The 17056-nt window shown below is 52.9% G+C and overlaps 2 protein-coding genes across 3 annotated transcripts in view; both read right to left on the bottom strand.

Annotated features, from left to right (window-relative positions):
* The window catches only part of LOC144469967 (uncharacterized), a 54625-nt gene extending 50206 nt beyond the window's left edge, over nt 1-4419 (bottom strand). The window contains exon 1 of the mRNA XM_078180720.1: nt 4258-4419. The gene's annotated coding sequence lies outside the window, so the exon portion shown is untranslated. The remainder of the gene's footprint in view (nt 1-4257) is intronic.
* A 202-nt stretch (nt 4420-4621) lies between these two features.
* Acsf2 (Acyl-CoA synthetase family member 2) lies at nt 4622-15942 on the bottom strand. Of its 2 annotated transcripts, XR_013494049.1 has the most exons (9): nt 15669-15942; nt 14774-15311; nt 12985-13168; nt 11808-12014; nt 11575-11709; nt 9866-9979; nt 9548-9784; nt 9022-9426; nt 4622-4762 (listed from the first exon to the last, which is right to left on the bottom strand). XR_013494049.1 is itself a non-coding variant. In XM_078180410.1 (8 exons), exons 1-8 carry the CDS (start codon nt 15763-15765, stop codon nt 9100-9102), a joined length of 1839 nt encoding a protein of 612 aa, XP_078036536.1. In that variant the 5' UTR covers nt 15766-15942; the 3' UTR covers nt 8802-9099. The 2 variants fall into 2 exon arrangements, 1 of the variants encoding a protein (XP_078036536.1); XM_078180410.1 differs by lacking the exon at nt 4622-4762 and having other exon boundaries at nt 8802-9426.
* Nucleotides 15943-17056: the final 1114 nt, after the last annotated feature.

The raw sequence follows: 17056 nt of genomic DNA, 5'->3' as shown, positions 1-17056 counted from the left end.
AGCAATATCGAGATGAGTTATTGTTCGCGGAGCACAATACGCTCAAATATGGAACGTAGCCGAGAAATTGATAGAAAAAATCCGACCAGGTCTACGCGGAAGGCTTTATTAATTCCGGCCTGGCGTCTCTGCAAACACGGTCGGCTCGCCGTGAACTCGAAGCCCGGCGACGCGACGCGCCTCGCCTCGCCTCGCCTCGGCTCGGCTCTCCTGTATGCACGCGCCCGTACCCGCTTTTCGACGCTCCACGTGTCACTGTAATAACCACGAGAGGGCAAATCGAAGTAAATGAACGCTCTCTGGGTGCCGATCGATCACGCGCCGGCTCCCAGAGAGATCGCTGCTATCGCATCTTGTGGGATAACACTTTGGCGATGGCGGACGAAAGTCGAGGAGAAAACGTAAACGAAATTGGCATCGATGGAAGCGTCGATAGAAACACGACTAAACATTCGTTCGTATCGCGTGCCATTGTTTAAAGCGATCTCAGCTGTGAATCTCTGATAAACGATGGATGCGCCGATCCATCTTTCTGTTCGATTTCCTAGAACATGTTGCGTCCGATTCATCTTTTCGATGGACACATTGAATCTTGCACTGTCCATTACGCATTTACAAGCAGTTTTTTTAACCTTGAAATTTGCAATATTTGTTACTGCATCTAACGCAGTCATAGTTTTGCGACGGTCTTGAAAATTTGCATGCAAGAATTTTCATGGTCGCCGAATCTGAAACTGAGAGTTCCAAAAACAAAATGGCAGATCCAAAAACAAAATGGCGGATCCAATACGGAAAGTAGTCGAAGAAATGTTTCGACGTTCCCAAAAATTGTTGCACGTACATTTTCGAAGGCGCCGCCGTCGAAGACAGCATCCGCCATGGATTCCCGTCGCAACCGTTTATCCGCGAACTTCGCGTTCGCCCAATTCGTCGGCGCAACGATCAAGGGTGCAGTTCGAGGCTCGAGAACGAAGAGAGCCCCGGCTCCCCGGAGCGTAACCCGCGGAAATAAACCGTCTGATAGAACGGGACGGAAGCGGGGCAAACTCGTTCGAGACACTTGGCGCTTCTCACGTGGAAAAAAAAAACTCCGCCGCATCCCCCCTCATTCTGATTCCGCGTGCGAAACCCCGGGGATAAGCTCGCGCGAGTCGAAGTTCGCGTTCTTCGAGACCGTCTCCGTTTAACCGCGCCGAGGAGCGTTCACGTTCGACGAGCCCGGCCGGCGATGATCTTTCGCCGCGTAATTGCGTTCGGCTCGCGTTCGAATAGAATTACCAAACGGATCTCGTGGGGGGAGTTGAACGATGGCTCGGCGGGGCTGCCATTGGGCTGCGCGAATCCGTCGGCCTTTGTGCGAGGCGTTCTTGGGGGAGTTCGAGAGCGATAAGGGGGTGAGAGCGAAGCCCCCGGCTCCCATTAGAATACACGAAACTAATGCTATCGGTGGATAAACATTCAACCGTAGGAAGGGGAGAGAGAGAGAGAGAGACGCAAAGGGCTGGGAACGGAGAGCCGTAAAATTTTGATGAGACGTTCCGCAAGTCGCGTAGACGCGGCTAATTTATCTCCGCTCGTAGAAACCGCGCGCTACGGCTACTCGCCGTAGGGTTCGCGCGGCTGATGAGGCCAAATGGCGGTTCTTTCCGACGGCGTTAATTGAAATAAACCGCCGAATCCGAGCGTCGCGACGCGGCGCGGCCGTGTTGCGGCTCCGTCGAATAAATGGTCCCCGCAATTTTGCGAAGGGTTGCCTAGGGTCGCCGGACGGGGGACGCGCGAACGAGGCTCGAATCGCGTTAGGTTTCGCTCTGGCGCGATACTAAACAATGTATCGGGCATTAAATAGACTTAAATCGCAGGGACGCAGGGGGGAGGGACCTCTCGTCGCCGTTCTCCCCATCTTCGGCACACGATCGATACAGGAGAATTCTCTGGCGGCCTTTCGCCTCGCAGGGTGGATGGCACCGAGAGGCCAGGACGGAGGGTGAGGTGCAGCCACGGGAAAACGCGGCGACAAAGGGAAATGGAGATGGAAAGAGTGGCAGTAGGGTGAGCCCCCTGGCATCGAGGTAGGGGGCACCGCGGCGGGTCCCTCGGTCGAAACCGAGCGCGGCGGTGGCACGCTTCCACCGACGACGTTTGCTTGCGCCGGAGAGCGAGATAACAAGCCCGAGGAGAGAGAGAGAGAGAGCCGGACCGAGGGAGAGGAGAAAACGCCGGGGACGAATGACTCCTCGTAAATCGATTACGTGGATAGAAAACGCCATGGTTTTCGGTCCCGCGAACCGTCACTGGTCAGCTCCCTCCCTGTCGCCTCGCCGCCGTTCCGCGCGGCTTTAACGTTATCGTTCCACCACCGCCGCTCTCTCGACGACGGGCTCTCGATTCCCAAGAAAACCCGCGCGATATCGAACCACGCCGGAGAATTTCACGGAAACCTCTAGTTTCCCCTTTCTCTCTAGAAAGGAGACGCGACGGTGTGTTCGGGGACCTCTCGGTTCTCGCGTGGCACGCCTCAACGGGCAACAAGCATATTCTGAAAAGGAGCGGTTCCCCGCGCGGGTCTACGGGAACCGGAAACGGAGGATTCGTCATCGCGAGCTCGTCTCCGGCAGCTCGGGACGCATATATATATCTTTCTCTCTCTCTCTCTGTTTCCTTCTCTAGTTCCTCGCCTCCTCGAGAAGCAGCGGCGGCTTTCCTTTTGTCTAGGTTTCCGGCGCGTTTCACCGGCCGGATAGTTCGGGTTCGTTTTATGGGAACGCGATAATCTTGGACCCCTCGCGGGATTTCCGTCGAGCGCAGCCTGCCCCACGGTTCGAGGGGCGAGAAAAAGCCGCGGCAAACGAGAGAGAGAGACGCCTCCCGTCCTTCCTGGATCGTTCCGCAGCTACCCGAGGACGCTCCATTAAGCTTCTTCCAGGAGTTTTTGCGCAGCGTCTCTCCGAGATTCGTAGCCGCACGGGCGATTCCATCTGGCCGGGCGTAGCGCGTCGCGACGCTCGACGACGCCGACGGAAAAAACGTCGCCGCTCGTCCGAACGATTCGCTGTGTTGAACTATTACTATTGCTACCCTATTTCGAACCGAACCGACGAATCGAGCAGCACCGCTCGCTCGGCCAATCTTTGACCGCGAGCCAGCGGAGAAAGTTGTCCGCGCGGTGCTTCCGCGCGATCCGATCCGATGGCAAGCGTTCCTCGCCGTTCCCCTGACACAGTTCGCCGGGGCCACACGGTTCTCCCGGCTTCGAGCAGATCGAGGGTCGAGCGTGAAATTTTTCTAGGTCGCCCGCTGATTAGCTCCGCAGACTTTAAAGGAACGCTGGAAACAATCGATTGCGTTCCGTCGGACGCCCGTCCAATTTTTCTTCGAATGCCCAACATGTTGCGCCGGATCGATTCGTTTCTGTATCGTACGACACGGCGCATTGTATTCACTAAATGCACCGTCCATTTAATGTTTTAAATGTAGAGCATGTCGCGCCGAATTGATTCATCACGATATTTCTATTAAAGAGCGAATTATCTTTAGAATTTAACAGATATCGTCCATTATGCACTCGATGTACTATCTTTAGCCGGTCGGTCAAGCATTAATTCCATTCTTCGACGCGAAGAAATTCAATGAGCTCGTCGTTCAGATAATAAAGAATACGGCGGCGTCCATTACGACGAGCTGTCCCTTATTCGGTGCGTAATTCCAGCACAGATTCTTTTCGAAGTTGCATCGACTCTCGACTGGTCGTTTTATTCCTGAACGTTCGTCCACGCGGTCGAGGATAATCGTAAGATGAAAGGGGAGGATCACGGTCGCACTAAATATCACGATTCCGCAGAATTTTTGCGCTCGAGAGCGAAATCCGTCGGACGGATGCTATAGGGGGGGATGTTTGTCCGGCGAGATCGGCGGTTTCGATTGTCGCAGGTTCGAGGATCGATCTCCGGAGACTGGCACGGCAGACGGAGGGGTTTTGCTCGAGTGGCGTTCGTCGGTTCTTTGCATCGCGATCGCCGTAGAAATAAGAATATCGATCTGCTCGAGGAGCCCTTGTAACCTCGATTCCACGACGAACGCGACGGCGTACGTGTTGGTTCGTCGTCGTCGTCGTCGCCGGCGGGTTCTACGCGTCTCTACGCGGGTTCTACGTGTCGCGAGCGGAGACGAAATATTCTTCCTTTGCCGGCGGGTAACTCCTTATTACTCATCGCTTTCTCCGTTCTCCCCGACACTACGGTCCATTCTCTCTCGTACCACCGTCGCCGGATGCTGGCAGCGTCCCGGAAGGATGAACAACGACGAACAGTTCCGCGGCAGCCGATTCACTCTCTCGCGCGCGTGGATCTCTACCCAGTCTGCCGTCTTATTAGATTGTAAACCCCGAGTCGGCGAGCTTCTTTCTCCAGAACGCCGCTCGCAGAGAGAAAGAGCTTGATCGCTCGCCTCCCCTCCGATGATCAATGGACCCGCGACTTCCTCCGGAAAATGGGATTCGCCGATTGCTGCTCGAGATTTCGCGTTCCTGCCGCGCCGGAATAAAAATGTTAACGAAGCCGGGACCGTGCGACGAGTCTCCGCGGAAATATTTAGCGGAGCTCCGCGCGCTTCCGCGTTGCTTCGTTTCTTGATCGATTACCACGGGCAAAGGGTACACAGGTGAATACGTAGACGAACACGGTTCGACGAACGCTCTCGCTCCCTGATCGGACGCGGCACTTTCCGGTTCGCTTCTTTCCGATCTTCGTTCGCCATTGTCCGTCTGCAACAAGCCGGGAAATCGGATTAAGATCGAGAGGAAAAATGCCTGTATCGTATTAAAAAGCGTTGAGACTCGAAATTTCCATTTCACCGGCTCGCGTTAAAATTCTTGCGCGCAGTGCGACGGTACTTGCTAATTCAATCCGGGTGCAGATATCATTGGGCAAAGACCTAGTTTACAGGCTGCGAGAGTTCTTGCACAATAAAGTCACGGGAGTCGCGATGCGAGCCTCGGATTAATCCTGTTAGCAGTAGACTGTTGACTTTGCGCGCGTATGTCGCTCACGTTCCTACGGAACTTGCCGGGAGATGCTGAACACCGTCGCGGATACTTTTACTTAATAACTGCGGCTCGCCCGAAATCCGACGGTGACGAGTGGACGGACAGGCGGGCGGCTATTCTTCCAGTTTCCTGTCCGAAGGAGACTTGTCGTCTTCGCGGATACGCTCGATGCACGGGAAACGACGACGGGGCCCTGCGCCGGATTCCGACCGACGTGTTTCGGATTCCACGATCGCCGCGGCCGCTTTTGGAACAAGGTGCGCGTCCGTGCACCGGTTTTTCGGCGGCAGAAGCCGGTTGGATTACGTTCACGCGGGCCCGACTCTTTTATTACAGCGGGTTGCATGCCTTCCATCGATCCGGCCACTATCCCCGAGTGTTTACCCTGCCCTCGAGCCGGCTGCCATCCGTTTTACTATTTGGATATTGCTGTCGTAACTCGCCGTAAAGAGAGAGAGAGAGAGAGAGAGAGAGAGAGAGAGAGAGAACAGCCGCTCGATAAGTAGACGGTAACGGCCAGTTATCGGGCGGGCCTATCGAGCGAGATCTGCCTTCTTCGCGCTCCCATCGCCGCCCATTGATCTCCGTTATTTTCAAAGATACCGAGAAAGTTTCCTCGGCAAAGTTCGGGGGGCACAGTACGATGGTAAGTCGTTCGTTAGCGGATCTTAAATGGAACTTGCTAGTTGTTCCGAAATAAATTGCAAATCGCTGGGTCGTGCTCGCGGAACAGAACTCGAGCGTTTCCATCGGATCTTCAGCTTCGCGTGTAGATTTCGTTACGATCGTTTCTTTTATTTTTGTATGCAGCCTGTGTAATTTATTTTTGGCAGAAGCGTGGGATATACTAAGACCCCAGAGTTTGAATGATCAATACCGCGCGAACGTTTTTCAAAAATCAATCTGCAGTCTCGAGTTTGATTCGACCTGATATTATCGGTGCGACGCGTTGCAGTTTTACTTGAAAGAGACAACCGTGTGTTGAAGAAAATAATATAATAATATAATAACGATAATAGGGACCAATTCACGGGACGACTTAACACTGAACATGCCGATCGTTACAAGTCTTGCCACTGTTCCAAATACCCGTTCCCGATACTCATTCTCGTTCTAAAAGACACGTGGAAGCTAGCCGTAAAAACGGAGCTTAGAGAGGAACCGTTCCATTATGCGAACGACCGTGTCTCTCCGCGGACGTAAAAACAGTCGGCTCGTAGATAGAAGAGTAGAAAAACTGTTCCAGCCAAATGACCGCGAGTCGTCCAGATTCTTTCCGTGGAGTCACGACTGTGCGCGCGGAGCAGTCCGTTTTTCGGACATGCTCGCGGACGTAGGCAGAGAGCCCGTAGGGTCTGAAAGAAACCGGAAAGAGGCGAACCGGCGCGGGACCTCGCCGCGACGGTACGGGGGGCGAGGGGCGGTGAGGGTGGGGTCGAATGAAAACGCGGCGGGCGATGATGGCGCGCAACTTCGTTTTTAAGTAATTGCCGACCCTTTCGAGAGCTTTCATCGGGACGAAAGGAAAGCGCGGGCGCGCGCGCGCGCGGGTGCCTTCGGTTCGCCAGGCATTCTGGAGTCTCGATTAAGCGATTAAACGAACTCGCTTCTCCGCGCGCCGTTGCTCCGTGCCCGCCCCGGCTCCCGAGGCCGCTGCCATTATTAATTTACCGCCATTCTCCGCCCTACCGCGCTGGAATTTCTTCCCATTCTTTCGCCTTCCATCCTCCGATCTCGCGGGGGGGGGCTCCGGGGGCGTCGTTCCTCGCCCCCCTCGCCTCTTCCATTTTTCATCGTCCCGCGCGTCTCATTGTTCGCCGAATCGCGTCGCGCGCCGACGGAAATCGAGCCGGAACGCGACGGGACGAATCGATCGCGGGGAATTTCGATCGGCTACCAGCGACGAAAGACGGATAACCGGGCTGGCGAAAGACGCTGCCGCATCGACGTTTCGAACAGCGACGGTCGACAGCTCGTTAGCTCGTTCGGCCTCTTCCGAGGTGTCCGGAGGGATCGCAGTCACGCTCGTCTGTCCGGCTGTCGGGCACGCGGTGCCGGCCACCGATTTTCCTGGAATAATTTTCCCGCGGATCTGTCCCGGCCGAATGTCGCCCCGTGCGGCTATCATACCCCTCCCCCCCCCCCTTCCCGCCGCCGTCCGCCATTCCGGCCCTCAGCGTTTCGCCAGGCAGCCCCGTGTTTCGTGTCCCGCGCCCGTGGATTCTGGCGCCGGGCCAGAATTAATTTCGCTCCTGAGACAGCCCCGACTACAAGCCATCTCGACGCGGTTTTTGCGGTCCCGCCGGGGATATTTAAAAAGATTCCCGGCAATACTGGCCCGCGGTAAACATCGCTTTGCTTCCTTCCGGCGCGTTTGCTCGCTCGCAGGGATTCGCCGCGGAGATTCCTCCGAAGAGATACGGTGATCGATAGTTGTTCGTATTCTTCTCCTCCCGGATCGCGTATAGCCTGTGTCGAAAAAAAGAACCCGAGGAGAGATGGCGACCGGCGTGGCGGGGAGGAGGAGGTGGAGGCTGGACAGTGATTTCGTCCGTCTCGATGGACGGCGAGAACGAACGGCAGGTGTGCCGCGCGGAGCAGCTGCAATCACGACCACCATCTGCCGCGGTAATGCACGCCTCTTCCACGTCTTCGCGTCTCCCAGTGTTCGTCGAATCGGAACTGGTCTCGCTCCGGGGCCGGCCGTCCACAATTAGACGCCACCTGAAACACGTGCCCGGCACGGATCCGCGGATTTCGATGGCTTCTTTCCGCCGTCCGCCAGACGCCGCGTCCTCTCCTCGCAGCTTCCCCGGCTTCTTTCCTTTCCTCCTCGATGCGCCCCATTATCCTTCGCTTCCTGCACGCGCGTGTCATCGATCATCGATCATTATCCGGTTCGAAGGCTTCGGCTTGAAGACGCTCGCTGGGCAGGAAACGATCGGCTTCGCGTCTACGGAACTCCGGATGTTGCAAAAAAAAAGGTGCAAGGTTGCAAACGACGGTTTGATAAGACGTGCATCGAGAATAGTCCGCGGGGCCGTTGTACCTTCGGCGGTAACACAGTTCTCCACGTTGCCTCGCGCGTCGGTGCCCAGACACGTGGCGCGATCTGCCGCGACGCGCGAAAGCGGGCCTCTCTCTCACCCTGACCTTTCCAGCGATAACACTTTGGATAAAGAGAAATTACGATCCTGTTATCTTTGGATTGTCCGCTATCTGCACGGTCAAAGAGAAACCGGACGACGTAAATTCACCGAAAAGTTCGAAGGCGTGCTCAACTTTCGCGGGGTTTCTTTAACACGGATTGACGAAAAGGGGGGTAGGTTACGGTCCGACGTGGTACTCGGTAGGGTGTGACCCGACGTGGCGTACCAAAAACGACGGCCACGCATGCCAGAAATATTGTTCGCAACGCCGTAATCGTATGTATCGGACGATCGAGAGAGTTCGTGCCGCTTTAGATTTTGTCATTGTTGGATTGCGGATTTCCATGCGAGCTTCGATGTTCACGGATAATACACTGGAAACCAGGCCACGAGTGAAATTCGTCCGGCTCGCCAACTATAAACGCACGAAGATCCACGATCCGGCGCCTCGATACGGTGCTGGGACAAAAGAGCGAGACATTCGACGTGTTTCGTAAATTGTACTGGGAACGTTCGTTTCGCGCAAGAACCTTTGATTTGGCAGTAATTCAGCATTAATGTAATGCAGTGTCATGGGAAGGCCGGGAAACACGTGAAGAACTCGACAATACGGTGGCATCAACGAATCGAAGAAGAGCCTGAATCGCATGATTTACTCTGACAAAAAGGCAATTTAGTTTTCTTCCACAAACTTTCTCGTTCTACGACACAAACGATTTTGTACGGTGTATCTAAGGACAGTGAGCAATCTAGACAACGCATAGAGCGAACAATTCTTACACTTAAGTATAAACTATTACAAAATATTTCGAGTGTCTTAAATTATACCGGAAAGTTGATCCCATTCCGCGGTGTTCCCGCGGATCCCGAGGGTCCGATCTTCGGACGAGATCGGACCGCGCGGGGTTAATGAGAGGCAGCCGTCGTGAGCCGGTCGGAAGTTTCCGGACTGGCCGGGATCGCGCCGCTCCGCTCCATTTCTTCTTTCAGCCGGAACTTCTGCACCTTGCCGCTGGCGGTCTTCGGGTACTCGTCGACGAACTCGACGTATCGTGGTATCTTGAAGTGCGCGATCTTGCCCTTGCCGTACTCCCTGAGCTGTTCCTTCGTGATCCTGGCGCCTTCGCGGACGCGCACGCAGGCGCACAGCTCCTCGCCGTAGACGTCGTCGTGCACGCCGAATACTTGCGCCTCGAGCACCTGGGGATGCGTCATCAAGAAGTCCTCGATCTCCTGAAAACCGTGATTTACGGTAGGATAAACGCAATCGAACTGCTCCGAGTCCACGGTACAGCACTTCTTCGAAAAAGCTAGCCAAAAATGCAACTCCTCTAACCGTAGTTTGCTCACTCACCTTCGGGTAAATGTTCTCACCGCCTCGAATCACCATGTCCTTGAGTCGGCCGATTATGTGACCGTAGCCGTCCGACCGTAGAATGAATTGGTCACCGCTCAACATCCAGCCGTCCTCCATCATAGTCTTCTTCGTGTTCTCTTCGTCGTCCCAGTACTTTATCATCAGGCCGTAGCTACGCACCATCAGCTCCCCGATCGTCCCAAAGGGCACCGTCTCGCCTTTAGAGTCCACGACCTTTGAGTCGAACGCAAGAACGTTAGAAAGATTAGAGAAAGAGAGAGAGAGAGAGAGAGAGAGAAACAGGCGACTCCTCACTTTGAGCTCCGTGTGGCAGGAGATGTGGCCGATCGTGGTGTCTGTCAATTCCGTGTCTTCGCCTGGGAGCGACTGGCAGATCACCGCTGTTGCCTCCGTCTGGCCGTAGACAGTCTGCCGAAAAGAATTACAATGCGTTTTACAACTCTATAAACTCTTGGAAGTTGAACGAGATAAAGAAAATTGCCCTTAAACAGTTAACTATTAATATATTCATAAATAAACGAGACGAACTAAAATAAATAAAAATATCTAAATAATTGTAACAGAGCTGTATACAATGTCTTGATTTGGTAGTATAATCGCCGTCGCTTACCGTTCGCGACACAATTCAACGGGCACCACTTTTCAAAGAGTTCGCAACGGTCGACCGTTTAACGCGTCACGGCAATTGAAATTCGATTAAACACGCTTCCGGTATACAAAGTGTTGAACCAACACCGCCTGTGAACTGGTTACGATGTTACCCATGGAACTGCGATCGGGTTCGATGCGATGTACGCCAGTGAAACTTAATTCGCGGGTAATGTTCGATTTGATCGATGCTCGAAATCGTCGGGGCGGTATCGCGCGTCGAATCGGAGGAGAGAGAGAGAGAGAGAGAGGGAGAGCGATACTCCTCCGAGGACTTTTCACGGAACGGAGAACCCATAAGGGTGGTGGTATGGAAGCCGAGGCCAGACCGATGGAACGTAATAAACGCCGGGAACAACCTCGGGAGCCGATTTCGCGAAAGGGAACGTTATTGATCGCGGGTAGCGAGGAACGATATTTCTCCTCGCGGAATCGTATTTATGCATACGAGAACCGAGGAGTTGCTCGGCGCGGGAGATATGTGCATAGATAACGGGCCGTACGCGACGCGTTATACAGGCCCGAATCGGAACCCGCGACCCGCCTCGAGTCGACGACCCTTGGGCGATATACCCCCCGGTCTAACGGTGGCCAAAGATATTTCGACAATTATGGATAGGCCAATAGGAACGACTGGCCCGGCACTATTATTAACCGTTCGCCAGGCGAACGGAAGAAAGTTTCTTCGGTTCGTCGGACGATAGCGTGATTGCAAACGAAACTTCCATTTCAGACCCTAACTCTCAGCGACTTCTAATGAATAACTTCGATTGCTCGCATCGTTACTCGCGTCATCGAGGACCTGCATCGTGACAGCCCAATAAATAAGTAGATAAGTAATTACATAGATAAATAAATGAATACGTAGATACATAGATAACTAAATAAATAAATAACTAAATAAATACATAAATAAATAAATAAATAAATTGTTATCCGCTATCCGCCTTGGAAGAAAGATAACGCAGGAACGACCGCGAAATCGAAGTCAGACATTTAGGGTCGCTCGTTCGTAAGAAAAAGGAGTGCACGCCGGCGCTGATGGCAGACCTTATCTGGCCCACTATCTAAAGCTCTATGAAATCGCGAACGTGTTTCCCGTAATCTAGCGCAGGTGAGACGCGGGTATATCGTTCTGGTAAAGCAATTTCAAGGATAAGCGGAGATAGCGATGGTCAGCTGCACGGCGCATGTTTAAAAATGCCCCTGAACGTACCGCGGCGGTCGGTTCATTCTTCTTGGAGCGAAGGGGGACGCATGCCAGAGAACCAAGGCGACGTTTAACCAAGCCAAGGTTGTCCGACGGGTTATCTCAGATTTTGTCGCCGGGTCGAACGATCAACCGGTCGATTTACCTTAATCTTGTCGAAGCGAAAACACTCGCGTATCCTCTTGAAGAGCTCCGGCGAGGCCGGCGATCCACCGGTGGCCCCGCAGTACAACCTTATCGGCGGCGGCTGGAGCCGTTGATAGGTGGCGAGAAGATTGATCTGTCGCAAACGGTTTTTCCGGGTGTTATTTGAACAGGGTCAACGAGGATTTTATTGCCGGCTCGTAAAGGCGGACGGGCGCGTTGGTTTTTCCTTACCCACATCGTCGGTGTCCCATAAGCGATCTCGCATTTCTCCTTTAGCATCGCCTCGATCGACTTGACCGGGTTGAACGAGGGCGACTCGAGCACGATCGTGGTCCCGGCGTGCAGCATCACCAGGCTCTTCGTCAGGCCGAACGCGTGGAAGAAGGGCACGTTCAGGCAGGCCTTCAGCCCATCGTGCATCTCCATTCGCTCTAGAACCTAACCGCAGAAACCGGTTAACTCCGCTCTCTGTTTCTCTCTTTCTCTCCCCCCCTCCCTTTTTTTGTTGCGCCATTGTTAAGGTTTATAGATTCGTCCCGGAGTTTCTCTCGCAGCGATCGTCCTATGATCGACGCTGATTGCGGGGCTGGGATTGCCCCCTAGATAGGCACACAGTTCAACGCAATTGCCGGAACGAAACCGGTGAGCCGGCGAACGAGCCACTAAAACCAATTACATTTGTCCTACAAGCTTGTACACCGCGCCTTTCGCTTTTTCCTTGCGTGCCATCGCGACGAGCCATTAAATGCCCGCGGTCAGAATGAAGTTCTCGGCGACCATATCTTTATTAGATTACCGACGCGATCACTGGCTCGATCATAACGCCGGCTTGTTGCCCCGTCGAACAAACGAGCCAACGATCTACTGGTACGGTATCAATTCTCCGTTCGGTCTACGAAACGATTACGGTCGAGACAGTTCCAACCGTTGCAACCGCGAAGGAAATGGGGTGATACTGCAGAAGGTCTGCTATATGTCTTGCTACCAATCAGTTAAATTGATCTTCCAAATGTAAGTCTCCAATCTGAATAAATAATCCCGTTGCTCGCGCACGGGTCACATCACGGTTGAAGTGTTATAATCCTTTGTACTCTGATATCTCGTCGCACTCGTGTCAACGATTTCGAACAAGATCCACTGTATCGGGAGGTTCGAAAATGCTGTTTCATTCGTGCACGAGCAACCAAAGAACAATTTTTTGAATATTAACCAGTAACAAAAAGAACTCGACCATATTTCTGATAGCTTTGATATCTTATCGCGTACGGTGCCGAACGTGTACATGCAAAACATGCGCGATATGGAAAATGCGCAGAATATGAAATATATTTTTGGAATCGCCTAATCATCGACGCGCGCTTGCTCGTGCGTGAACGGAGATCTAGTAATCAGGAATCACCCTAATTACCTGCCGTGAGTTGTTCACCAGCCCCCTGTGGCTGAGGAGAGCGGCTTTCGGTTTCCCGGTGGTCCCCGAGGTGAACTGAATGTTGCTGCCGTCGTAGCAGGAAGTCGCCCCTTGTTCCTTGGCGATCGCGTCGAACTCGATCCTCGAGGGCAGCCCCTCGACGTCGCAGAACCGTCGTGTGCCCCTGCGAAAAGATACGGCGAAACCGTCAGTGACCGGCCTCCCATCGATCGCCGGGTGGATCTCGGCAGCCCTCGAAAACGAAACCAAGGCGGCGCGCGGCGCGAACGGCAGGCCACGAACAGCACACAGCCATTAACCTAATTGCGCGTCACGGTGATTCCGTTCGCGGGCCAGCGATTATTAATCAAATCGGCCCCGATGATCGGGCAAAAGTTCGAGAAATTACGAGTCCCCGGTTGGAAATAGATTGGCCGGATGGGCGAGCGAGCGGACGATCAATCGACGAGGTGGCCCGCAGGTGGCCTGGTTGGCGGCCTCGTGCCCGCGAAGACGGGCTCGCGAGGATACGTTTTTACCAGATTGCCGGGAGCCACTCGCTGTAATTCGTTTCCGCGCGCCCCGGCAAACAGCTGTCGACGCGTTAATCGGCCGATATCGAGTCGCTATTCGACACCCGGACGGTTCGACCTCAAAGCCGGTCGGTTCCGCTGAACGGAAACTGAAAAGATTCCGATAATAATCGCTTTGAATTGTTACAAATCGGTTCGGACCGAAACTGGAATGCCCTGGTTCGATTAACCGAAGCGAACGAGGAAAGCGAGTTTTCCTTATTGACAACGTTTCGAGAGACTATTAATCATGATCGGTAACCTACTTAACTCTCCGGCGAACGGTTCTGAAGTACGAAGCAAAAGTACAGATAATTCGGTAATTGTCACGTATTAAATACATCGTAGCCTCTTTTAGAATACAATGAAAGTGACGTTAAAGAGAAGCTATAAATTCTTTGAATATCATGCTACGTGTTAGAATTTTCAATAATTATATTCGCAAGATTAATTTGATGTTCTTCACGCGACGCTGATAGCGGATGTATTTAATAATTATTAGAGAATTGAAATTTATAAAACGTGCGAGGTAGACTTTTTCAAACGACCACGCGATCGAGCGGAATATATTCAATCGCTGGGATTTGCATAAACGAATAGTCGGATATAATGATAAAACACTATCAACGCATGCGACGTCGGTGTACTTGTTCCGCTCGAGTTGCTCTCGGCACGTCGATGAGCATAAATGGGCCTTAACCCGCTTCGCTGGTAGCCGAATACGCGATTTACGCGTCGATGGCGGCGCGGCTCGGGTCTCACGCGATATTCATGACTCACGGGACTCGCGGCAGGCGCCCGTAGAATGATCGAGCGGGTAACGCGAATACATTAAAACCGGCCGCGGCCGCGCTCGACCTCGTCCGATCCGCACTTATCAGGAGAAACGAGGGTTCGCGACGAATTTACCCTAGGCGGGAGGGTGGCCCGCGAACCCGGCCGTCCTCCTCCGACCAGTTCTACGCCCGATACGACCGCATTTCCTAAGGACGAAGGATTTACGTGGCTTCGTCGCCCGTCCTGTGTCCCCGCTATCGACCCGCCCTAGGCCGGATACCAAGAGTTATCGCGCGGTGTCCCGTCCCCTCGCTTAAATTAGACGGAATTCCACGGGGTCTGCGGGCTCTATCATTCGCGAGAGATAAGAGAGCGTCCGGATTGATTTGTTTCAGGAGCGTCGAGACGCTCTCGCCGACGTTGATCGAGCGCTTCCTTACGTCACGTGATCCTTCGAATTGATAATTATGTGCCGCAAACTGGGGCAGTGCTGCATCGCCGCTAGCAGCATGCCGGGGTAGTCTTGGGTCTTGAACCTGTCCGGCGAGATCACCGCGGCGAGGGCGACCTTCCTCAAGCAATAGTTGATCTCCTGCTGTTGGTACGCGGGGTTGATCGCCACAGCGATCATGCCGGCCCTGGCTATCGCCACGAATGACAGAAACCACTCGGCCTGGTTCGGGCCCCAGATCCCCACACGGTCACCTTTTCTCAGGCCCAGCTTCCTCAGACCCGCCGCCAAACGGTCCCCGCGTCGCAGCACATCCGAGAACGTCAGGCGAATGTTTTGATCGACCGACACGAGACATACTTTGTTGGGCCATCTCTCGGCTGCCGTGCCGGCCAGCTCGCCTATGGTCGTGTTCATCAATGGCACGTTCCCGCCGTATGCTATGTGCGCCAAATTCGATCCGTTCCCGTGATTAAATCGCTCTTGTTGCACGAATACCTGCCGCAATCTCCATGGCTGGCTGTTATCTAGAGAAAAGAAATTTTATTTAGTATAAAGTCTATCTCAATTGCAACGAATGCATGCAATCTGTAGTCGAGCAACGAGCAGAAGTGAATGCAAACTGCAAGTCAGATTTAAGTGACTCTCGTTAACGGCATGTAGCAAACTGTTTTTATAGGAACTTGATACTCTTATTGCCAAAGCAGATCGTTAAGTTCTCATCTTTGTAAAATATTCCTTCGTAGATATCGAAATTCGACCGATTATTTGACGAATGGCTAGAATACGATCTTCAATTTCATGAGGCCAGCGCGTGCATCCGCTTTTGCAGATGCCCCGCATGTTTGCCCCGCGAACAGGCTGCGCCAAGTCGAGGAACTCACCGTGTAGCTTTTCCGCTGGAAAGATTCCTCCGCAGACTTGCCAACAGCCGCCGCTCCCGGCTGCTGGGATCGCCTTGTTCGCGAACGTGCGCAGCATTTCTTTTGGATTTATGCGTCCACTGTCGCGCCGTCTACCTGTCGATGCCGCTCTTAAATCACAACATCGAGCAACCGCGCGAAAATGCGGTCGCGGCGGGTCACGTCTGTTTACACGCGCGCTTCGGCTTTGGTCCGTCCGTCGCCGCTACCGTGTCCGCACTATTAAACGAAGCATTAATCCTCTCGCGACACTCAGAACGCGAGCAGATCACGTCATCCCGTTATACAATCGTCGATAAGTTGCTACGTACTTCGCCGCGCGGGGAAACCAAGGCTAGTGACTTTTCCTGCGAGATCGACGGACTACAGTTGAATGTCTCCGATTCTCTATCCTTGTTACAAAATGGTATTTTCCTATTTTTACGCGTACTCCCCTCAACACCGTCATATTGTAATTTGTCCGTAGGCGTGGTTTCTTTTGCGACACAATTTTTTTGGAGGTCAGCGATATCTGTAAACAACGGTATGGCTGTTAATTATAACAAATGCACATCCACGAACTCGTTCGATCTGTTTATATGCTAATAGAGCCGTTGAATGATTCAGCTGAACGCCGATAAGGGATTTACATATAGATGTAAGTAAGAGTAACGCGTGGGATCAATTACTTTCGTGACCTATCGATAATAAGCGTTTCGTAAACGCATTGCGTGTCCCGTTGAGATTTTCTGTAATTGTAGTAGCGCCTCGAGTTTAAAATTAGTCGAACACCGCTCCTTTCCGAGGGGTTGAACCCGTCTTCTGTGGCGCGAGGATCGATCCGGGAGCGTCGATCCTCGGGAGAAACGTGGCTCGGCAGTCATTCTTCCCAAGCGGTTTTTAGGCTCGTACATTTTCCACCCGCGAAAGCTACCGCTGTGCCGCGAGAGTTACGGTTATGCCTGCCATTTACACGGTGTCCATGACGTTTCCCTCTGGCACCCTGGAAATAATGAATCTGTTAGTACCTTTTTATTAAGCCATGATTCAACCGCGTCGAGTACCGCGGCGATCGGGCATACGCCCGGTGTCTTATCAATGCTAGTAAATATTAAAACATTAGGAGGGTACTACGTAAGTATGGAAACGTTGAGCCTTTTTCTGTTCGACACGCTAGATAAATGAAAATGTTTACGATATAATTAACGTAATAGGAGTTTACTTATCAATACGTGTTGAGAAATTGGTTATATCAGACACGAAATCACTGTCATTACCATACCGTGTCATAACAGTAGTTACGCAACGAAGTGCAGGCAACTGAGAATTTATGGTTGACGCTCCACATACATTACAATACATTATAAACG

This window comes from Augochlora pura, chromosome 5 (assembly GCF_028453695.1).
Source record: "Augochlora pura isolate Apur16 chromosome 5, APUR_v2.2.1, whole genome shotgun sequence".
Lineage (NCBI taxonomy): Eukaryota > Metazoa > Arthropoda > Insecta > Hymenoptera > Halictidae > Augochlora > Augochlora pura.
This window is presented reverse-complemented; position numbering and strand designations above follow the sequence as displayed.